The 23,514-nt window shown below is 41.4% G+C and overlaps 3 protein-coding genes across 5 annotated transcripts in view; 1 reads left to right on the forward strand and 2 right to left on the reverse strand.

Annotated features, from left to right (window-relative positions):
* The window catches only part of dcbld2 (discoidin, CUB and LCCL domain containing 2), a 35,450-nt gene extending 26,734 nt beyond the window's left edge, over positions 1 to 8,716 (forward strand). Inside the window, exons 9-15 of the mRNA XM_034186133.1 lie at positions 791 to 915; positions 1,275 to 1,422; positions 1,575 to 1,706; positions 3,157 to 3,250; positions 3,323 to 3,372; positions 3,466 to 3,600; positions 5,922 to 8,716. Coding sequence (XP_034042024.1) covers positions 791 to 915; positions 1,275 to 1,422; positions 1,575 to 1,706; positions 3,157 to 3,250; positions 3,323 to 3,372; positions 3,466 to 3,600; positions 5,922 to 6,292 — 1,055 coding nt within the window. The 3' untranslated portion in view covers positions 6,293 to 8,716. The remainder of the gene's footprint in view (positions 1 to 790; positions 916 to 1,274; positions 1,423 to 1,574; positions 1,707 to 3,156; positions 3,251 to 3,322; positions 3,373 to 3,465; positions 3,601 to 5,921) is intronic.
* Positions 8,717 to 10,136: 1,420 nt separating this feature from the next.
* On the reverse strand, positions 10,137 to 14,615 carry tmem30c (transmembrane protein 30C). The gene is made up of 7 exons (XM_034186169.1): positions 13,707 to 14,615; positions 13,443 to 13,559; positions 13,251 to 13,358; positions 11,299 to 11,389; positions 11,077 to 11,223; positions 10,794 to 11,006; positions 10,137 to 10,356 (listed from the first exon to the last, which is right to left on the reverse strand). Exons 1-7 carry the CDS (start codon positions 13,911 to 13,913, stop codon positions 10,169 to 10,171), a joined length of 1,071 nt encoding a protein of 356 aa, XP_034042060.1. The 5' UTR covers positions 13,914 to 14,615; the 3' UTR covers positions 10,137 to 10,168.
* A 2,884-nt stretch (positions 14,616 to 17,499) lies between these two features.
* Positions 17,500 to 23,514, reverse strand: part of cmss1 (cms1 ribosomal small subunit homolog) — a 53,329-nt gene continuing 47,314 nt past the window's right edge. The window contains exons 2-10 of one of the 3 annotated variants that reach the window (XM_034186172.1): positions 20,036 to 20,168; positions 18,953 to 19,016; positions 18,690 to 18,822; positions 18,548 to 18,607; positions 18,347 to 18,449; positions 18,190 to 18,250; positions 17,971 to 18,058; positions 17,807 to 17,895; positions 17,500 to 17,653 (exon numbers count right to left, since the gene is read on the reverse strand). In XM_034186172.1, the coding sequence (XP_034042063.1) occupies positions 17,570 to 17,653; positions 17,807 to 17,895; positions 17,971 to 18,058; positions 18,190 to 18,250; positions 18,347 to 18,449; positions 18,548 to 18,607; positions 18,690 to 18,822; positions 18,953 to 19,016; positions 20,036 to 20,168 (815 nt within the window). In that variant the 3' untranslated portion in view covers positions 17,500 to 17,569. Of the gene's footprint in view, positions 17,654 to 17,806; positions 17,896 to 17,970; positions 18,059 to 18,189; positions 18,251 to 18,346; positions 18,450 to 18,547; positions 18,608 to 18,689; positions 18,823 to 18,952; positions 19,017 to 20,028; positions 20,169 to 23,514 lie in introns of all 3 variants that reach the window. The other 2 variants (XM_034186171.1, XM_034186170.1) reach the window with 2 other exon arrangements.

A 23,514-nucleotide genomic window follows, 5' to 3' on the forward strand; every position in this document is an offset into this window, starting at 1 on the left:
CATTCATTCATTTATTTTTTTATTTATTTATTTTTTTACAGCTTTATGAAAGAAACAAAAAAATCATCAGGTTATAAACTGGGGTGCACATAACTGGTGCTCATGCTTCCTGAGCATCTGTTCTTTGCACACCTGGTTATAAACCTAATTTCCAAAATAAATAAATAAAGTCTTTATAGATGTATTGCCTGATACGTGACAAGACAAAGACAGTTATTGATGATTAGTTAATAAGAAAGTGATTAAATACAACCAAATCCTTTTGAATAAATTATAGAAGATTGCTATATAATGTAAATACTGAAATATCAATAAGCTTTTCATTATTAGCAGAAATATTGTTGCTGATACATAATTTTCTATAGAAATTCTTTATAAACCACACAAAGAAAAACCATTAAATAGGAATTAGATCATGATATCAGAATCAGTTTGATTGCCAAGCTGGTTTTCACCTACGCAATTAAGCTAATAACATGCATTTGTTGCAGTAGTTTTGACATTATGTATGTAACTTTACATCTGTAAAGCCACGTTCATATCTTTTCTCTCCATTTCCTTCTCCCTTTCTCTCTCCTTGTTTCTTTTTCTTCTGTTCTTTCTTTCCATCTTCTTTTTTTCTTTGTCCTGTTTTCTTTTTCCTCTTCCCCCTTTCTTGTTTTCTGTTTTTTTTCCTGTTTTTCTTTTTCCTGTTCCTTCTTTCCTGCTTTTTTGTTTTTCTCCTTTCTTTCTTTGTCCCTTTCTTGCTTTTTTTCTCTTGCTTCCTTCCTTCCCTGTCTTGACCATCCAGGCATCATCACCACAGGCTCCACCCTGCGAGAGTACCAGTTCTACGTCTCGGCTTACCGGCTCTTACTCAGTAGCGATGGGCGGGACTGGTCCTCTTACCAGGAAGCAGATTCTGCACAAGATAAAGTGAGACGCGCACACAATCAATACACACTACTGCAAATGAAAAGTGTCGCCGGGATGCACACTGGTCACGTTTCCATAGTAACTGCTATTGATTTGGCAGTGGCAGGAAATGAAAGCAGTCAGTGGCTTAAGTGCTGCGTTAGACAAGTCGGGACACTTGGGTATTAATAATGAATGGATATGGATCAAGCTGCTTGTTACTGGGATGAAACTGTTCGACAAGCTGCTCGTCACCGGATTTCTTACGGTGTTGAGTTCCAAGCTGGAAACTAATCAGCTTAAGTCTGTCAGTCAGTGAAAGAAGAAATGTTCTACTGTGGCAGCTTAGCGAAGATAAAACTGTTCTCATTTCATGGTAGATTTTCCAAGGTAACGCCAACTACCTGCAAGAGGTGCGGAACAACTTCATTCCACCCATCAAGGCTCGCTTTGTGCGGATTAGTCCCACCAGGTGGCACCAGAGGATTGCTCTCAAGTTTGAGTTGCTCGGCTGCCAGATTCATACAGGTGAGGAAAAGTACAGCAAAGTAACAGAGATCCATCAACTCTGGAGGTGTTTTTGAATAAATGTTTGGAATTATTCAAGATTTGGTGTAAATTCTCGATGTTGGTTGTTTTGAAACAAGTTGACTTCCATGTGTCTTATTCATGTTTGACAGTGAGGCCGAGGATGCACGGCCCCCCTCAGCCTCCCCCTCCTCCCATGGTTACGTACCGCCCACCTCAGTCTGGCCGAACCACTCACGCGCCGGACATCAGGAACACCACGATGCCTCCGCACACCAGCAAAGGTGAGACATTCCATCATGAAAGTTTGTGCGTTCTTGCTTGAACCCACAGCCGATTAGACAGATGGATTTTTTTCTTCCTTCTTTAAATAAACATCAAGACGTCCAAACAAGAGGCAAGTTTAAACTTCTGTGTCCAACGCTTCAGACAGATGTGCCATCTGGTCCTATAAGGGCGTGTGATTCAACACCAGTTTATGAGTCGACAGCCGAACCACTAGGGGGCAGTGTCTGCTGTGAGCAACCAAAACCATTCCATGGCCTGTGTTCAGATGTTGCGGTGACAATCAGTGTTCCAAGATGACTTCCTATTAGGGGTGTAACAATGCATCATGAATCGTGATAATCGTATCATGAAGCCTGTATCAAATCGTGGAGCTGGTGTATCATTGTACCCCTACTTCCTATCAATGTCTTCAACCTCTTTTGTGGCCTTATGCTATGGCGCATGTATGCAGAATAGTTGGAAGACTTATGGTTTTGCAGTACTGATATGCGGATTCACAGCTTCCTTGCTTATGAGATCTTTCATGAACACGATCGCCCTAAGATTGCCAAAGGTTAAGGAACTGTTACTGAGGCAAAGTGCAGCTGGCGTTCAATGGCTTTTAGTTCAAGTGCTGCAACTTGGAACGAGGAGAGCAGCAACACATTGCAACTTTTCCAACAATCTTGTGTTACCACAATGCAGTGGAGTGCCACACTGCATTGTGGGTATCAGCAAAACACTGAATATTGGCTTAAAAAAAAAAAAAAAAAAAAAAAGCTTTGCCATGGTCTGCTTCAAAAGGTGGGCAACTTCCAGATGGACTGTGGTACGATTCAGTGGTGGTGAAAATACAAATGGAATTAAACGCGAGTTCTGAATGTTAATGGAGTTTTGTTAAGATGCTATAGATACTGCATGAGTCGCGTGTTCACATAGGATAAAAAAAATTTTAGTGACACAACTTGTTTAAAACACAGCTTCTTTAAAAAATTCTGAAGTTAAAGTGTTCCAGTGAAGCATTTGCAAAAAAGGACTTTCACCTGTTTCTCTTCCACATTAAAAGAAAAACTTGTTGGATCAAAAGCTGTGGCAGCTATGCTCTTGATTCTCAACTTTGCCACTAAACCACAGAACATAAAGGTTTAATCTTAGAAATGTTGCCATGTGAAAGCAAAGTGAACCATGGTAAAGTGCCAGTTTGTGTATGTTGTTCATGAGTGCGTGGCATGGATTTTCCCACTAAAAACTGGTATGACAGAGTTTATCAATTTTGAAGCGGTGTACTGGTTTGGTCAGAAAAAAATCCCATCACCACTTCTGGTGCAGGAGCTACACTTATTCCTGAATTATTGTACTGTAGTTCAAACTTGTATCGATGTTGTGACTACAAAGATTGCTAGGGAAAGGCAAGACATTTCAACTTGCACATGCTAATGCTGAACTGCATTGTTTTGTTTTTCCCAGGTGTGGCACTCGCAGCGGTCCTGGTACCGGTGTTGGTCATGGTTCTGACCGCTCTCATCCTGACTGTGGTTTGTGCTTGGCGCTGGAGGAACCGGTACATTCTGCTCCTGTTATCTTGCATAAATAATAGAACTGTGTTAAGTGAAGTTTGGTGTATTATTGACAGGAAGAAGAGCTCTGATGGCGCGTATGACCTTCCTCACTGGGATCGCACAGGTATGTGTACGCGCTGCAGGAGAAGATTAGTCTGTAGACTTTCAGTGAGTTTACTGCTGCAGCTCTGTGCCTCGTCTTGTGTTTCTACTACAGACTGGTGGAAAAGCATGAAGCAGCTGCTGCCCTCAAAGATGCTCGAGACCGAGGGCTCAGTGCGCTACAGCAGCAGTGAGGTGGGCCGGCTCACGGGGAGGGGTGCTGTACCCACGCTGCACGCTGAATCTGCAGGTAAACCTGGCTGAACACGCTCACTTCATGTGCATAAAAGGTACCCGCAGCTCTGCAAGTGGGCTGTTCTGCTACAGCAAACAGTGGAGGTCTTCTAGATTTCGATCTACGACACATTACCCTCGTGTGGTCTGCAGAACTGCTTCGCCTTACGGTCACATTAGCCGCAAATGACTGCAACAAGTGGTTGGCTTTGTTGCTTCATGGGTGTTCCCGGGGTGTGGAAGCTTCCTGTTCCAGTGAGATCAGATTTTAAGGTTCTGCTACTAGTCTGTAAAATTGTTCATGGACTGGCACCTCCTTGCCTAGTTGACCTAATTAAACCTTACGTACCGGCCCGGGCTTTACGTTCTCAGGGTGCAGGACTACTTTGTGTCCCTAGGGTGAATAAAAAGTCTGCGGGTCACAGAGCTTTCTCTTATTGTGCCCCTGTTCTGTGGAATGATCTCCCCGCATCAATAAAACAATCAGATTCTGTGGAGATTTTCAAGTCCAGACTTAAGATGCACTTATTTTCCCTTTCGTATGGCTAGCATACTGACATAGTATAGTTCTGCACTTTTTACTCTTATTTCATTTTATTAGTAAACGGAGCGTGCCGCGGCCTCAACTTTACCTAAATTCTGGGTCTTTTAGTGAAGCTTAGGGCTACTGGCCGGCGATCACTTTCATATTTCCTGTTTTTCTTGTTGTTTAATGCTGACAAATTATACTGTATTTCTTGTCTTTCTGATGTCCGATTCTGTTTTTTCTCTCTGTTTAAGGTGCAGCTCCATCCAGAGATGGGTGTGGTAATTGTGCTGGAGACCCTCCTGTCCTGTGCACCAACAGCATTTCCTGTATATTCGTTTTGTGAATTGTTTTGTAATTTGTGTCTGTAGCATGGCCCAAGCAGAGGGTCACCCTTTTGAGTCTGGTCTGCTTGAGTTTTCTTCCTTAGAGGGAGTTTTTCCCTTAGCACTGCTGCTCTATGGGTTCGTAAGGTTAGGCCTTACTTGTGTGAAGCGACTTGAGGCAACTCTGTTATGATTTGGCGCTATATAAATGAAAATAAATTGAAATTGAAATTATTTCTTGCTGACTTTTACAAAATATTTGAGAAACATATTAGATTCATACAGAAATACAGCTGTTTCAGAGCATATTTAGCAATCTTGGATTATTTTGTTTGAGCGAACAACCAGTTGACGTCAGGCTGCCTGTTCACTCGGATTGGCAGTTGCTCAGAATTTGCATAAAATAGATTTCTGGTTTGTTATGGCCCTGACTAACTAGCGGCAGAGCAATCGTCTCTGCAGAATGTCTGCTATGATTGAAAATGAATGGCAAGTCATCACTCTAGCTAATGTGACCATAGGGTAAGCTGTACAACATAGCTGGTCTCATGACTGTCTTCTAAAGTTTCCCTTTCACCCTTGCAGATGTCTCCTGCGATCTTTCTCCACCCACTCCACCCTGCCCACACTCTCTTCTTTACCGCTCTACAAACACTCTCCATTACTTTGGACAGTTGACCTCAAGTATTCAATCTCATCTATGTTCACAACAGCTACTCTTGCAACTTCCACCCTTCTTGCTCTTACTGACTTTCATTCCCCTTCTCTCCAGAGCATATATCCACCTCTCCAGTCTCGTCTCAACCGTGATCTCTCACTGTTACAGTGTCATCTGCAAACATCTCCCATGGAGACTCCTGTCCTCTTTCATCCTTTAACAGACCCACCGCTCGTGCAAACTGGAAAGATCAGAAATGATCCAGTAGTGCTAGCCAGCTCTGAGAAAGTGTTTTAACAATCATGTTTGTTTGCTGATTTGCAACTTTCCAGTTTAGTTCAGATTATTGCAAAATGTGTGTGGTTCCGCATTTCCACATCTGATGAATGAGTTATTTATACCAGGCATTGTGATACTGACATGACACATTTGGCTTAAAAAAACAAAACAAAAAAAAAAAACAAACAAAAAAAACTATTTAAAGGCATTCCTCAGTCAGGAAACACTGGCAAATTAGTCAATCACACTGGAAACATGGTCTCACTGTAGAGTTGTTGCAGACTGTGCACGAACTCCAAGATAACAAAACCTGTTGTATCAGATGTCTCAAAACTGGTTCCAAGTTGTCTCCTTTTCAGAGCGCAACTTTATTATTCATGATATTGTAAAACCTTTTGATTAGTTTTTGAGTAGAAAGTGCATGAAAAAACACTACTTAGCTAAAAATTTACAAAAAATACAAAAATAGCTTTGTTCGATTGGGCTTGATGTTCTGGAACAGCTAATCAGAACTGGGACAGTTCATTTTCTCTCTCGCTGTGTTTCAGAATACGCTCAGCCTCTGGTGAGTGGTGTGACGACATTGGGACCACGGTCAACCTTTAAACCGGATGAAGGTTCTGACCCGGGTTACACAGACCCTGACTTGTACGACGCCCCCATCTCACCGGACGTATACCATGCCTATGCAGAGCCGCTGCCGGCGTCGGGATCAGAGTACGCCACGCCCATTGTGGTGGAGATGGGTTGCCAGCCCAGTACAGGGTGTGGTTTCACGACAACCCTACTCACACAGACGGACTCCCAGTCAGGGAGGTCGGCGTATGACACGCCCAAGAATGCCACAGGACAGGTGACGGTCACTGAGGACTCAACCTATCAGGTACCTCAAAGTAAGACTCAGAAGCCACAGAGCTGAGGAGCAGCGAGATGAACGAGGTGTTAAATATCCCAAAAAACCCGATGGGCACAGAGAGATGATGGGAGTAGGCGGAGCCGCTGAGCCTGGGTTGAGCCTTGAACGAACACTACTTTAGCTTTAGTCACACCTGGAGACGTCTGTACGTTTAAAATGTTCCTGCATGACCTCACTGTGCTCGCGCGTTGCCTTTACAGTCCTACCACTGAAACCACACAGATGAATGTGCACGTGTCACGCGTGGCTGTTGGAGACGAATGGATGAAAAGGAGCGCTGACTACTGTTAAAGACTTTGTCCCTGTTCTGTGATTGGTCCTTATTTTATAATTGTGAAAACTGTGATTTGCATTTATTCTGTTACACACCGAACAAAGTTCAGCCTGAATGTACGTGATGTTTATTATTATGTATTCATCAGATTTTAGGGTTGTTACAGAGTTGGTGGCGTCCAAACAGCCGCGGTTAGCGTAGTCTGCCTGGACGACGACATGTGACGTTAAGTAGCCCAGAATCCTGACTCGCGTTCCACGGTACGTTTTTGTCTTATTTTGTTTGAAAGCATGACTTGAAATTGTGTATAGTCTTAGTAATTCATTACTGCAATGCTTTTGATCTTTTCAGATTGACTGGTATTTATTTTCTTTCACATCCTGCTGATAAGAAACTCTTACAAAAATAAATAAAATAGAGCTAGCTTGCCCGAGGAATGCGCCGATCAGACTCAACTGCAGTACTGAAGAAGTAACAACTCAGGGTAAAAAAACAAACGTCTGCGGAAATTAGCATGCTGCTACATCAGATCTCTAAACTACAAGCCAAAATGTTACCATGACAACATTGTTATTCGACCTGTTAAGATTTTACTTCCACAGTGGTTCTCAATCCTGTTTCTCATTCCTGGTTGCACACAATGCAAAGGTGGAAAACTTAATCCAGATCTGTATCTGAATTCTGTTGCTGTGCCAGACAGTGCACAAACCCATTATACATATCCAGAAGTATTACTACAATTTCCATACTTTTAATGCATTTCCAGAGACTGTGTTGCACATTTTAGGGAAATTAAACCATGACCGTTATCCTCATTTTATCCCAAAACCATTTAAGGGAAAGTAGTTTGCAAGATTGCGGCGATGTATTAGATACATAAATTTGGAGCCTTCTCCCAAATCCAGAAACAAACAGCGCCCTTTTGGAACTGGAGTCAGTTTTTGGAGTGCAAAATCTTCGGGGTTTGTCCATCTTCACATACAGTGTGGAACAAATGTTTTCCATCTAATGCTTCCTTAACCATGTTTGATTAGCTAACTGGTGACTGTCTGTACTTGACTAGTTGATCACAACCAGCTGTGGGCAGTGCTGGGACAGATGGGACTTCCAGAGATTAAATTTATCCCATAATCATCAGGTTAGTTATGGAGCCGTGGGATACTGATGAGTTGTCTAAAATTTTTTTCACAAATTGTAGTTAGCGTTAGCATATGTACTCATACTAACGGTGGTTGGTGCTAACGGCATCAATCATTAACCAGTTGCGTTAACCACAGTCAACACGATCACATACGCTAACGTCACTTGTCCAGGATTATAAATGTCAGCGGTTAGTAGATGCGCATAGATCAGTCTTGAATCAATACACTCTGGCTCATACCGATGACGCAACACGAGTTCAGCTTCGGTGCATCCCGACTCCTCGCTACCCTCAAATCAAACGCTGTGGTGCCGCTGTCGTCATGGTTACTGTTACATGTTATGGTTACCATGTGACTGTTGTTTGTATTTTCTTTGTATAATGAGGCGAATTATGAGGTTCAGGCTAGCCAATGGCCAAAATTCTAATTATTTTCTATTTTTAAATTGTGGAAGACCAAATGTCTCGTGTTTCTACAGTGTTAGATCATAAGGGATCAAATTTATGTTAGCTGTAGAAAGCTAGCCGTGTAAACACGAAAATTTGTCTTAAAATAGAGAGAGTGAAAAAAAAAAACTTAAAAGGGTACAGGAAAACAGACAGTTGGATGAGTGATTAGCCAAGATGAATTTTTTTTTTTTTTTTGATTGCGTGAAAAATGGGTGTTTGGTCTGTTTAAGTACTTTTGGGTGAATCGATGTTCCGCTGTACGTATCGTTCAGTACTGTGAGCTGAATTTCTGAGTTGGTTGTCACTTCGATTCACCGCCTGCAGCACGAGTGAGTGCTGACACCTGTGGTTCCGACCCAACCAGATATCTGGTGGCATTAGTGCAGATGGGGTGGGGGAGGGGGGACCCCTCCAACCTATTAAGTTGACCTCCAGCTGGGTGGTTCGGACCACAAATTATACTTTGAATATGCTCACAACTGAAGCTTTGGTGCTTTTGGTCACGTCTGTTTGCTGGATGCGACTCACTGACTACAGAAATAAAGAGTTTCTTTCTTAAAAAGCGTTTTTCTTCTGCCAACATGAAGATTCTGTTGGACTCAAACAGATTCCATTTATCATAAAAGTATACATTCACCTTTTAAAACAAAAAGTTAGTCCTAACTTAGTGCTGAGAATGTCAATAAAACAGTGAGTGAACGAGGTCGCCATCCAGAGACTGTGCATGGAATAGCAACAAAGTACCGCTACCAACATGTGGCATGTGCATTAATTCATAGCTCAGTCATGTTTATTGCAGTACGTGAATTGCACGGACATTCAGCCCTTGTACTTACGATGTGTGGTTTGATTTTCGTCTATGGAAAACTTTTCCACGTACAAAAAATTTAAATTAGCATATTTTACATAATATTTAGTTGCATCTGTCAAAACCAAAAAAAAAAACATACAAGTTGCATCACAGTATATTTATTTTTGAAGCACGGTGCTATCACTTAATGGAACAACAAGAAGCAGCAAAAAACGTATTTAACTGGTGCAATATTTTATTTTTTTTAATAACAAACACCATATTAGCAGTCAGAAACTGACAGGTTGATTAACGTTTGGGCACATATAAATAAACTGCTTCTTTTAGCCACAAATCGCATGATTATAGCTGAGGTAAAAATATGAAAAATAATCCGTAGCTCAGCTGAGTTGCTGAGTCCAAACAAGTTGTTATGCTGAGCAGTACAAATTGTATATTCCCTCTTTTTATTCCAGCGTGTGCTTTTTGTAGAGTGTGAATCACAGACCTCATTCCGTCTACAGGAACAGCTTTTCACGGCATCAATGATGAACACTGAGTTTTTTCATATTTAAGATGCAGGATGCACTTTAATCAGCAGTCTAAAGTTTGTTTTTTTAATATTAAGTGAGGCAAACGTGCACGTTTACATCTGGAGGGATCCTGCACAGATTAAATTAATTTTGTCCCAAATAAAGACTAAACTCCAAATACCTAAAATTAGAGCTCAGGTTGAAAATGTTTAACTTTCCCTTTAACATTATATATATATATATATATATATATATATATATATATATATATATATATATATATATATATATATATATATAAACACACTCAGATGTGACTTTTTTTTTTATTTCACTTATGTGGGAAAGCTCTTACTGAAATTTCATCAGGGTCAAAGGTTAACACATGGATTTCTGTTACCTTTCAGGAAAAACATTCATTTATGTCAAATAGAAACTTGGTGTTTCTGAGGAATTTAAGCTGAAGATTGTTTCTTTGTCTTCAGTGGGTACATTCTGTAACCATGGCAACGAGAGTTCCTGTCCAGCCTACAGAAATATGCATCTTGCAAATAATTTAACTAAACTGAAACTGCATAACAAGCGGATAAAGTGCACAAGACGGAGTATCGTACCATACGGCAGAGGTTCATCAGGGTCACTGCGGTAACTGTCCATGACTTCTACCTCCATGTGCACTAGTTCTGACTCCTCATTCCTTCATGTGCTTCCCATCTTTTCCAAACATCCACCACAGGGCGGTGAGTCCGACGGCTATGACCAGAATCAGGTTCCCGCTTACCAAATAAGCGATTGGCAGAAAATGATTCTGACCTCCGAACCAGGTCAGGGTGGTCAGCACCACGTGCTTTCTGCCTCTGAAGTACTGTACAGGAAAGTCTGGGAAGGCAAAGGTCAAGGTCATGAAAGGCCACCACAAAGTGAAGCTCACAGTATGAAAACAGCCAACAATTGTAATCTGGACACAAGACTATCGCGTAATTCTCCACCGCTGGGAAATATGAACATTACTGATCGTTAATATTAAGTATCTCCTACTTTGGAAGCAAACGCACTATCACCACGCTATCGGGTCTGCTGCCGCGACCCAGAGTGAAAAAGGGAGGAGCGAAAGAACTGTTCATATTAAACAGACAGAGCTGTACGAACAAAACTTGTTCTATAATTAGAAATTTTACTAAAAGTGCTGATGACAAAGACCATTTTAATGTCTAAAAAAGTAATATGCTAAAATTTTAAGATTCACAACCTTGCGAATCTTAAAATTTTAGCATATTACTTTTTTAGCATCCAGGTCCATGCAGTTTGAAGGATACTGTAGGAGATGTTGATGCTGTAGTCTCCTGCAGGCAGACCCTCGGTAAAAGGCTCCTCGAAGGGACGCAGAACCCCGTACAGCTTCTTGAAGTTGGGGAAGGCCGCTTCCCTCATCCACACGATCAGGTCGTCGTTGATGAAGCCGTTGTTGTTCGGGTCCTCTGGTTCAAGGTCGTAGACGGGCTTCTGCCAGTATAGCGGCTGAGCGGTGCCTGCGGAAGTTAACGTTTAAACATCACTCTGAACCACAAACCGAACAATCAGCACCCGCTTCTTCTTTACCTTTAAACACTTCGGGCAGTGTCAAGTTGTCCATCCTTGGGTTGCGGAACTTGACGTTTTTGTCCGTGTACCAGGCAATGCCCCGTCTTAAGAGAGTAACAGTAAATTGAGTACCGTTGTTACGGTTGTAGACCAGAGTGAAGGTGTCTGGGAAAGTTAGAGTGAGCGTCAGAACAAACACGATGGATGCTACGTATGATGTGTGCTGAGTGTCGCATTTACCGTTAAACTTGCTGTTAGCCACTGCACCACAGGGGGCGATGGGGAGTCCATTTTGGTCCTTTGCAAAGGGTTCACAATAATCACTCGGGTTCTGACCGGGAGCAAGAGAGACCAGACATCATTTAACAACGGATACTGTACGTCCAAAGCCAATACTGCAAACACGGAGTGCAACAAGAAAGAGAGAGGCAACTGAACCTTTGATGTAGCAGTTTCTTGGTTCTTGACCCTGATGTACCAAAATTGAGTGAATCATAAAGCAAATGTCAGATTCTGTGGTCCTATTAGATCGTTTGCTGAAAGAGTTCATGTTTGATGGAATGGGTGCACCCTGATTTCAGTTCATTTTTCTAGATGGCTATAAATTAGGCTACTTAAATTTATGGCAATTTTTGTGGTAACTTTTCCATTTTTGGCAACAAACTTCCATGAATACTTATGTAAGGTGGAGACATTTTTATATTGTTGAAACACACAATAAGAGCAAATAAATAGCAACAACACAATAGTTTGTGGTCAGTAAATGCATTTCCTTGTTTGCCATGATCAAAATAAACAATACCTCACTCTGTCAATTTAGTGTGCACTGTGTGCACTCAGTTTGGCACAGCGCACCAACTTATCAAATAGTGTGAACTAATTCTATCCTGTGCATGAACAGTAGTATTTCTAGTTGTTTATTAATTTTTTTCAAAATCACTGTGGAGCTCTGCGTAGATTACATCCATACGATATGGTTTGACAATTCCATTATATGGATTAAAAATAAACTCTCCCATAAAGTCAGTCTGGGACAGATCTGTAAGCATGCAGATTCCATGTGTCAACTTATCTATCATACTGGGTCTCAGGTGGAGGACCATGCAGGTGGATAACTGGTCCATGGACAAGATTTCACAGCTGAGTGTCCCTCACAGTGCAAGTGGTGTGCTTCATCTGAGTCTCCCTAAAGTAAAGTCACCCAAGGATCCTCCAAAGAGTCCTATTACCAAAGACATCCAGTCATCTTCGTCTAAGTTCTATCAGCATCAAAGTTTCATAACCGTACAGTAAGAACCGCAGCATGGACCTTTGACATCAGCATGGCCAAACCCCTCTATCCAGGGACCTCGTGACTTCAGCATTAGGTGACGTTCCATTTGAGTATGACACCTCTGCAAATTCATTTTATTCATGTGTCCACAGCTAAATTTGGAACTAGCTTGTTTCAGATATTCTGCTGACAAACTGGGACAAAATATTTCACTGAGGTAAAGGTTCTGCAAGCAGAAGCTAGACCTGCATATCCACAAAGTATATGGACCACTAGCTCATCTTAATCTTTCTGAAACAAAGAAACAGATGGAAGAGGACCTTTTACAATCCCTCATCCTGAAGCTGAGGTATATTACTGAACAGACTTGAGAAGTATATTGGGATTAGCAGTAATGAAACTGGGAGGTCGAACACATGGAAAGAAAGTCCATGTTCAAGTCCTCTATTGCTAAGGCAGCTGCTTTGAGCTGTGGCCTGAAGGTGGTCTGTGGTTGTGATGTTGGCAACTCAAGAACCCACTGGTGGACTTCAGCGGTAATGGAAGCCATCAGGCTGAAGGAGAAGACCTTTCGTGCTTGGTTGGTACAGAAGTCTTTGGAATTGGTGGACAGGTATCAGCAGGCAAAAACTGGGGCAGTGAAGCTCTGTGAATACATTCAGGATGCACTGTAGACATTCTTGTTCATCCCTGAGATGGTTATTAAAGCATCCATGTACACAACAAGTAATCCCCGGCATTCTGAGCCCTTAGTTTACTTTCTGAACGTCTGTGCCTCCACAGCAGGCAAGCAATTCCCACAATCCCCTGCGCGACCAAAATCCAACATGGCGGATATGCAATTCCCCCTATTCACACGGTAACTTCATCTAGCAAGACTTCACTATGACGTGAAACAGCATTTAGACTGTGAGGCTACCTTGAGGCTCTTCTTCCTGCCGACCAATTGCCCGTCATCTCTGGAGTCCATGTATCTGCGGAGGTTCTGGTGGAAGTTTTGGAGGCCGTAATAGAAAAAGACATTTCCCTGGCACAAATAGCAGGATGCAGTTAGCTGCCAAAGTTAAAACATGTCACTTTACATAAAAACCCCCTTCAAACTGGAGGTTACCTTGAATCCTGTTGGAGTAGAAAAGTTAAATGTGCACGTGCAGGGTTGTGCTGCAGAGCTGATGTCCTTACGCATTTTAAAGCACACGTCACATGTCCCTGCTTCCGTGTAGTCCAACTGGAAATATGAGGGAGAAATCTGGAAGGTGAACTTTGATCGTACCACTCCCTTTGTAATGCACACTGAGCCACTCCAGTTACTGCTCATGAGGAAGTGCAACATATATATAAATATAGTTATTTTAATATTTGTACCCTCACTCACCTTCAATTCTTGGATGCTCTGCACAGTAACAAGCAGCCACGCTCCCAGTAGAAGACACAGCAGACCCATAAAGTAGAAAAAAGGCAGCACCGTGTTCGCTGTTAGCATCGGAGACCAGGCAGGAAGCCTCTGCTGTTTGAAAGCCGAGTTATCGGGTCGCCGAGGCAGCGGCCCCGAGTTGGCCTTCACTTTGTCCATGAGGTGCATTCAGTTGGGGGCAGCTTTTGATCCCAAACTGCAAAGAATCCAACACGCCTCTGTCTCCCGTTCCTCTTCTTGCACACCGCTCCACGTGCAAAGAGATTTACCAAGCAACTCAAGCACCATTTGTCAATGATTAACCATGATTCTTTGCACAACGACCTCTTCCTGTGCCGTTTTTTTTCTCCCACTTTTGCACTTCCTTCTGCAAGTTGCACGTCTCTCTCCAATCACATCAGTGCAGGTTTACCGCAGCGTTAGTATTTTGTGAGTTGATTTTGGCCTCTGTGTTGGTTTAGCGTGCTCTAATCAAAGGATGTTTTGATAAACGGGATTTCCTATTGGCCAAGAAAACTCACGACCTCTTGTTCTCAGTAGGAACTTCGCCCAGAGGCCAGAGTAAACCAACAGAAAGATGCCGGTTTCCATCAGAGTCCGTTTATTCAGTCCATAGGATGTCGTGTTGGACCATCAGGGTGAGAAAACGACATCATGTTTTTGGACATGGCATCTTAAAATTGTAAAGCTCAGCAAAGCAAACAAGACGAGGCCATTTGATGTTAGTCTTTAGCTTCCATAAGGTCAGATGAAATCCTTGAGATTTCATGTCTGGAGTGTTTTGCTTTGGTTGTCTTACAAGCAGGCGTGACAATGCTGTGATCTGCAATGCACAGGCACGCCTGTCTTGTGTAAACTGGCCAGGTGAGCCAATCATTTCCACCACAAAAGCACAAGACAAATAAATCACACACTTTATTAACTATTTATATAATGCTTTCCCAGCGATCAAAGCACCAAACAGAATTATCACCAGTAATATTAAAGAGCTCATTTAAAAACAAAACACCCCCCCCCCCCCATTATACTTGACTCATCCTATTCTTGTAATCCATCTCCACCTAACGAATTCTTACATCCAAACCACGTCAAATAACATCCAGTGTTGTCCAGCGTTCACCCATTTTGCTTATTTTTTTGCAGTTTAACAATCCTTAAATTAAACAGCATAGGCTGTGGTGTGCACACGGATCCTGCATAAATACATTCTTCACTCAGTGTTGCTGTGAGCCAGCAACTGCTCTTCATTTGATGATTTCATCTGTCTAAATTGCATCAAATAAAATCTAGTACAGTAGTGTTCAGAATAATAGTAGTGCTGTGTGACTGAAAAGATTAATCCAGGTTTTGAGTATATTTCTTATTGTTACATGGGAAACAAGGTACCAGTAGATTCAGTAGATTCTCACAAATCCAACAAGACCAAGCATTCATGATATGCACACTCTTAAGGCTATGAAATTGGGCTATTAGTAAAAAAAGTAGAAAAGGGAGTGTTCACAATAATAGTAGCATCTGCTGTTGACGCTACAAACTCAAAACTATTATGTTTAAACTGCTTTTTTAGCAATCCTGTGAATCACTAAACTAGTATTTAGTTGTATAATCAGTTTTTCATGATTTCTTCACATCTGCAAGGCATTAATTTTGTTGGTTTGGAACAAAAATATTGCTTGTTTACTAGTGTGCTTGGAGTCATTGTCTTGTTGAAACACCCATTTCAAGGGCATGACCTCTTCAGCATAAGGCAACATGACCTCGTCAAGTATTCTGACATATCCAAACTGATCCATGATACCTGGTATGCGATATATATGCCCAACACCATAGTAGGAGAAACATGCCCATATCACGATGCTTGCACCACCATGCTTCACTGTCTTCACTGTGAACTGTGGTTTGAATTCAGAGTTTGGGGGTCGTCTCACAAACTGTCTGTGGCCCTTGGACCCAAAAAGAACAATTTTACTCTCATCAGTCCACAAAATATTCCTCCATTTCTCTTTAGGCCAGTTGATGTGTTCTTTGGCAAATTGTAACCTCTTCTGCACGTCTTTTATTTAACAGAGGGACTTTGCGGGGGATTCTTGCAAATAAATTAGCTTCACACAGGCGTCTTCTAACTGTCACAGCACTTACAGGTAACTCCAGACTGTCTTTGATCATCCTGGAGCTGATCAATGGGTGAGCCTTTGCCATTCTGGTTATTCTTCTATCCATTTTGATGGTTGTTTTCCATTTTCTTCCACAGGTCTCTGTTTTTTTTGTCCATTTTAAAGCATTGGAGATCATTGTAGATGAACAGCCTATAATTTTTTGCACCTGTGTATAAGTTTTCCCCTCTCCAATCAACTATTTAATCAAACTACGCTGTTCTTCTGAACAATGTCTTGAATGTCCCATTTTCCTCAGGCTTTCAAAGAGAAAAGCATGTTCAACAGGTGCTGGCTTCATCCTTAAATAGGGGACACCTGATTCACACCTGTTTGTTCCACAAAATTGACGAACTCACTGACTGAATGCCACACTACTATTATTGTGAACACCCCCTTTTCTACTTTTTTTTTTACTAATAGCCCAATTTCATAGCCTTAAGAGTGTGCATATCATGAATGCTTGGTCTTGTTGGATTTGTGAGAATCTACTGGTACCTTGTTTCCCATGTAACAATAAGAAATATACTCAAAACCTGGATTAATCTTTTTAGCCACATAGCACTACTATTATTCTGAACACTACTTTATGTTATCCAGTGCACATTTATTTATCCATCTTGTTTGTTTTGGAATATCTTAAGGAGCGGCACAGGCTGTGGTGTGCAAATGTGCTACACTGAGCTCTTGTCTGTTGTTAAACTCGGCCCCCAGTCAGCTGTGCTACATACAGAAAAGAGCTGTGACTCATGTCTTATTTGTCTTCTTTCATCTTTAAAATGCATTTTTTGATTGGTGCCAGTTATAAACTTCAACTTGTACTCTGGAAAATATGGTATTCTCAGGAAAGAAGGACCGACACCCGACATTTATCCCCAGAGCACATAGAGTATCAAGTGATTGAGAGTGTACGATTCCCCCTGGATGGAAAACCAGCCCATCACAGGCAACATCCCCGGCCAAGGCTGGTACCCATTTACAGTGGGGTGGACAAAGACAATGCAGATGAAGTGCATTGTCCAAGGACACAGCCAAGGTGCCTTAACTGGTCAGATCTGCAATAGTGCTATAGATTGGTAGTCTAATGGCGATGCCTCAGAGCTGCCCCCTGTATTAGAAGCTGTTACAATTAGGCATGCACATAACTGGTGTTCACGGTGTTTTTGTGTGTTGAAAATAAGTGATGCACATCAGAACATGGAGGGAAGCACTTGTCAGGAAGAACGTGATGACATTGTAGAAAAAAAATGCACAAGCACCAGTTATGTGTACACCTGGTTATAATTATCTCTCTTATCTAACAGACTGAGCCCGTTTGCTTTATAGTGTATATTCTATATTTTGTGGATACCACATTGTCTTACTTTTTAAAACTGAAGACATCTCTTGGTGAGTGGCCAAGCACCTTAAAAACAACAGGAAGTCCCGTTCTTGTAAACCTCTAGATATCACACTACAGGACAGTTATGACTGGCCAAAGTCACTTTAGGCTGGATTCAATTAAAGTACATAACACAAATGTAGACTGACACAAATCTTAAATCTGGAAATATAAAAATTATTTTTAAAAACATGTTAAACAGGAGTACACTTACCCAAGCAATTGTACAAAATGTTTTACTTCAGTATGGCTTTAAACAGCAACAACACACAAATGCTTTGAAGGTACAGTTAAAACAGACCAATTTTGACTTTGTCGTCTTTACAAGCAGTCAGGACGCCACTTTCGAGCAGCTTCATCATGTCCACTTTCACCTAAAACACAAACCATCAGTCAAAAATACATGTGAAAACCTCAACTGTCTCCAAACAGTTGGATAATGGAGATGATCTGTGACCATGAAGCCAAGTTTGCTAAATGCATCCTGTGCGCTTCTGTTCCCAAGCCAGCAGAGGGCAGCAACTCACCTCAGGAATGTCCACCATTCTTCTGAGCTTCTGATCCCTCCAGTTCCAGTCCAAAACCAGGTAGCGCAACGCTTGCAAGCTCAACCCCTCTGGGGAAAAATAAATGGATAAATCAAGATTTCATGTGGGTACATTTTGAATTATGATGTCACGTTGATGCACACCTTCCTGGATGAGAGCAGAGATCCGGCCTGGTGTCCCAACTCCAATGTGGGTGACTCCTTTCTGCAACAGCTTCACCTGCTCTGCTACCTGCACACAGAGACGTGGTTGCTGTTTTTGGATGTAAGAAGAGGAGGGGAAAAAAAAAGAGCCCTGCATGAAATCTAACAATATACATGACCAGGGGATTGGGGTGAGGGGGTCAGAAACATCTCTTGAACCTTGATGTGTTTGGCAAACAGCTTCATCACTTTGGCTTCACCCTTAAAGGTCATCAGCTGCCTGGAGAAAAACACGAAAGACACCCACACATGTGAAAACACTTTGAAAACAGATATCTATCTATCTATCTATATAAAACATTAAGATGCCACGTACTTGATGAGTTCAATGCTACGGACAGCAGAGCTACAGACGATGAGCAGAACTATGGAACTCTTTTCTGTGTGCTGCTTCAGAATCTTTGCCCATTTTGGACAAACTATGAACAATGCAGAGGAGAAAAACAAAAGTGAAGACAAACTGAGAACCTGAAGAGGTTTATAATAAAATACACGTAGCAGAGGCCCACTCACTCACTGTGTTTGAGGTACGAGGACAGGCTGTGCGTGAGGTCATTACAGGAAAGAAAGTATGAGTCTGCAACAGAGACTTTAATCAAGAAACGTGTCATCGGGTATTAAACCTACGTCCACCTTCACGGGGCCTCCTCGGGACTCACCCTGCAGTCTGAGCTCTTCTTGCTCAATCACAGAGCGCTTATCCGAGAAATACTGCACAACCAGGTTCTGCAGGTCTGCGGAACTACCCGGTTTGGGCTCAGACGAGGCCAAGATGTCTGTGATTGTCTTCTTCTGAAAAATTAATTATATTACCGTCACACAAATCCCACCGACCACAACGCCGCTGAACTTTCTGATTCTGGACTTCAACTGATGTACCGTTTTAGAACAGTAGGTGTCACTGTAGAACACTCAGACTTACCTTTCTCCTCCTTTTGACTTGTTTTGATTTTTCTGCCTTCTCTGAATTTATGCACTCCCCCTTTAGGCAAAAAAAAAAAAAAAGACATGCAGTGAGCCATCATTATAAATCAATTCAGTCACTTGTACTGTACTGCATGTAAAGCAACATTTCACAATCAGGAAATTAATAACAAAAATCTAAAATGACACTCTTAACAGTAACATTTTAATTTATTTATTGACATCTTCATTTTTTCCTCAAATTGCTGCCCTGTCACTAAAGTCTAATTAAAGGTGGACTAATTAATTTAGGAGAAATTAGTCAGCCGAAGATTGAATTTTTACGGTTACAACCAGAAAACTAAAAAAAGTCCGACCCCTCCCTTCAGACCTCTCTAAAAAGCCACGCCTCCAAAATATGCACGCACCGCCTGACGAATGCTGGAAAATGAGTCCATGAGATGGCGTTGAGGGAGCCAACTACCTCATGTCTCATTCACTGGCCTAATTACTCTACTCAGCTTCACGTGCAGAGAGAACAAGTCGGTTAAAATAAGTGGGCATAGTCGAGTTAGATTTCCACACTGAGCAGGCTTTGTTGTTCCCTCCTTCAGGCTCAAGGACAGAGAGAGAGAACAAGGGAGGTGGTCGAGTGAGGTGTGCAGTGAATGGAGTCAGAGAGAAAGATCATCTCAACACAGAAACATGCTCAATCAGAGCAATTTTTGGAATTGTTTAACAGCGGTCACAATCTAAAGCTCAACATGGCCACGAATCCACACAACCCTGCAGAAAGGATTTGGTATGACTGGAGTTGGAGCAGAAACTTCTTCCTTCTCTCCCTCTCTAGCTTCAGTCATGTGTTGCCTGTGTGTGGTTTACACTCGCCCTCACAGACACGCAAACCCGGACCTGGACACCCAGCCTTGCGGAGGACTGTGGTGGTGTGGACCGAGTGCATAGGCAGAGGCAGACAGGCAGGTCCAGCATTAAAATGACTGAATGAGGTCTGAATGAAATGATGACTGGATCACTGATCTTTAAGCGCACTGTGAGGGCAACTGGATCTTAAAGAGTAAAATAAGATTACAATATCCCTTCTTTCTTTTTCTTCTTGGCCTCGACTGTTTTTACTTCTGTTATTATTTTCTTTCTCTTCTTTGTCGTCGTCTTTATGCTTGTTTTTTTGGGAGGTTGTTTCTTTGATTGGGTCTCCTCTTCCACCTCGGATGCATCTGGGAGGGAGATGGCAAAAAAGAAGAAATTTCCTTATTTCAGTTTTGAACTGTTAAGGCAAATGTGCATTCACGCAGTCTGACAAACAATTAACTGCTGAAAGACAAAGGTTATGACAACAGAATTCATCTCCATGGTTTAGGAAAGGTGTGAGTGAGCAGGTGTACAAAAATAGCAAAAGGCTCAACAAAACAGTCCCCAGACCAAACATACTGAACACTGGTGTTGCTTCCATGTGCGAGTGCAAACCATGTCATTCTGTTGGAATGTGCTTGGACCCCCTGGAAATTATAGAGACTGGCAACACATCCAAGTGCAAACTCAACAACTAAGTGGGTTATCTGCAGCGTCCTTGTGGATGTGCACTTTAAACAGGCTGAGAGATCAGATTCAGCAATGTCCACAACTACAGCTCAAAAGAAATTCAGCAGTCAAGGTGAAAAAGTTATGACCGCTGCTCGGTAATTCAATGGTAACAGAATTACAATGACAGCAAAATCTGGCCTTATTTTAGCTCGCCATTCAAACTTTGCTTTGATTATTCCATTACTGTAGAACTGCTCTAGAATTTTGACCAACTAGATGTTAGGTTTCTATGTGCTTATGGCATTGATTTTCTAAGTGGCTGTATATCACTTACTCACTCATCTTCAACCGCTTATCTGGGATAGGGTCGCGGGGCAACAGTTCCAGTAGGTGACCCCAAACTTCCCTTTCCCAGGCCACATTTACCACCTCTGACTGGGGGATCCTGAGGCGTTCCCAGACTGTATGCAAAATCAAATTATTCTTAATAGATCTGGAAGTCCAATTTTCATATTTTGTCCTTTATTTCTGGTGATATGAGTTGTGAGAATGGAACATCACATGACAAACACAAGTGTGAAGGTTGCCCACATAATTAAATCCAAAACCGATTTAGATTTTATGAGTATAGAAAGTTTAATAAAAATGTGGACATCTGTAAGCTCTGCAGAATTAAGTCCAATGGTACGATGAAACCTACACAGGAAACAAGCAGTCCGTGGATGCTAGTAAAACTTGCACTAGCAAGGACACACAAGACGAGAAGGACATTAAACACATCTTTCAACAACAACAACCCTGCAACACTGAAGGTACTGTATTTTCTTTACTGTAAGTCACATTGGAGTATTTCGTTGTAGCTGTCTAAAAATGAGTGATAAAAATGAAAAAATAGAATAAAATACAAATTACACTGGTATATAATGCACATCTATGTTTGAAATGTGGCGCTACTACTTCATGCAACAAGAAGCAAAATAAATTTACCTGGCATATTATTTAATTAACATGAACACTGCGATAGCAAGGAGAAGCTAACTGCTAATTAATGTTATAGCTATGGTGCAAAACTCGATTAAACATCTTATTCTCTCAACCGAACAATCATATGTGAGGCAAACTTTGTAATTAAACCTTTGAAAATTCTGCTCATTATTTATTTATAGTGCAAACACCGTGCTAGTGAGCAGAAGCAAACAAGCTAATTAACGCTATTGTTACAAGGGCTAAAACAAGTAAACTGCTTCTTGTTGCCACTGAACAGACAATCATAGGTGAGGTAAAAGTGCAAAGTAATTGAATGTTTAAAAACTCTCGTAAAACATTTGTAAACAATAATAGCATTACTTTAACAGCTTAGCCTATGATACTGTTCTTGTCTTACACAATTCAAACTTGACGAGTTCCAAATAGTATAACTGTTATAATCAATCTTTTTATTCCAGAATGTGGTCTTTCAGTTTGAGAGCATGTTTGTTTAAATTCACGCATTCTCTTAGACTCTCTCTCATTCAAATCTTTTTACTTTACAGCAGGTGGCATCCAGCTTAATGGTAACCTTCTGCTATGGGAGAAGCTTGTCACGCATTCAGACATTGCCATCTTGTGGCCATAGATGATAATGCAGTATTTGTTTCATATAGAAGTTGCTTCAGAATATAAGTTACAGGACCTCATAGCCCATTGTATACAATGGATACGTAGTTATGAAATTCTTGTTATATTTCATCCCCCCCCGTCATAAAGTAACCAAAACATTGATATTCCCTAATGTTTTATGAAATATGCATTTGAAGGTAAGCAATGCCACTTGTGGCTTATTCTGATTTATCACAGAAAATGAATGTCAACATTAAACATGGAATTGCCTCATTTTGCACCAAACTGAATCACATTTAATCACTTCACAAATAAAAATGTATCAAGATAGACTGGATTGTTTTATAAGGGAGAGGATGCACACCACTAATGTTCTAAATAAATGCATATGACCCACGTCTGTATAATTGAAATTTTTAACGATATTTCCAAAGCTATTAGACAAAAAAATTGAACAAAATACCTTCATATAGTGATGGAAAAAAAACTACATAAAGTGTCTGTATAACAATTATTGGCAACCTTTGATTAAATTACAGTCATTCATCACCTTCACAACCTGTTATCTTTAAACCAGTCAGGGGGAAAATTATGAGGATATGTGACCCTTTTTGCAAAAAGATCTGAGTTATTAAATATAAATGCATTTGGAACAAGACCCCCAATATATGAAGTTGAAACGCAAAATTTTTCATTTCACTGTGACTAAGATCAAGACCCGACTGTACCAGAGGGCATCCATCCCATGATGTTTCATACCCTGGCTTGTCCCTTTGTCTCCCATTTCAGTCTCCTCTTTCAATCTTCATTATCCCTCCCATTCGCTTTGCTCCTCTACCACTCCTCTGGGGTCCATTAAGGCCAGCAGAACACATTAAAGCAGAGATCAATGATTATATGTCATTCTTCTCGTAGTTCAGCATCCAGTCAATCTTCACTTCATCCATCACTCTCAGACCTTCACCCTCTGTGCTGTTGTTTAGAAATGTCTGGTCTTGATGGCACTGGCTTTGCTGAAAGACCAGCCTCGCTACCGGCAGCCTACGACAACCACTGCCCAAAGGCGTCATCTCTTCTACCTGTACGCATTCATTTTTCCCACTCGCTGGACTTTTGAAAAAGAAAGAGAAGCTGCAAGGGATGACAGAAAAAAGAAAAAATGACTCCTTTGGGAGCACCAGTGGTAGAGGAATTCACAAGCAAAAAAAAAAGAAGCTGTTAAACAACCACTATCGAGCAAACTCGAAGCCTGGAACACTGGTCCATCTGTGCTGCAGCAGGTAGGCTTTATTCTCTGCAGGAGTGAGTTTTTCTTTCTTATCTGTCCTACTCGTGATGATTCAACATGGTTGCAGTTTAAAGACTGCAGCTAACTATAACATTTTTACACCAAGATGTGCTTCATGGTAGACCTGAAAAAAAAAAGTGACTGATTTTCAA

This window comes from Thalassophryne amazonica, chromosome 14, assembly GCF_902500255.1.
Source record: "Thalassophryne amazonica chromosome 14, fThaAma1.1, whole genome shotgun sequence".
In the NCBI taxonomy this organism is placed as follows: domain Eukaryota; kingdom Metazoa; phylum Chordata; class Actinopteri; order Batrachoidiformes; family Batrachoididae; genus Thalassophryne; species Thalassophryne amazonica.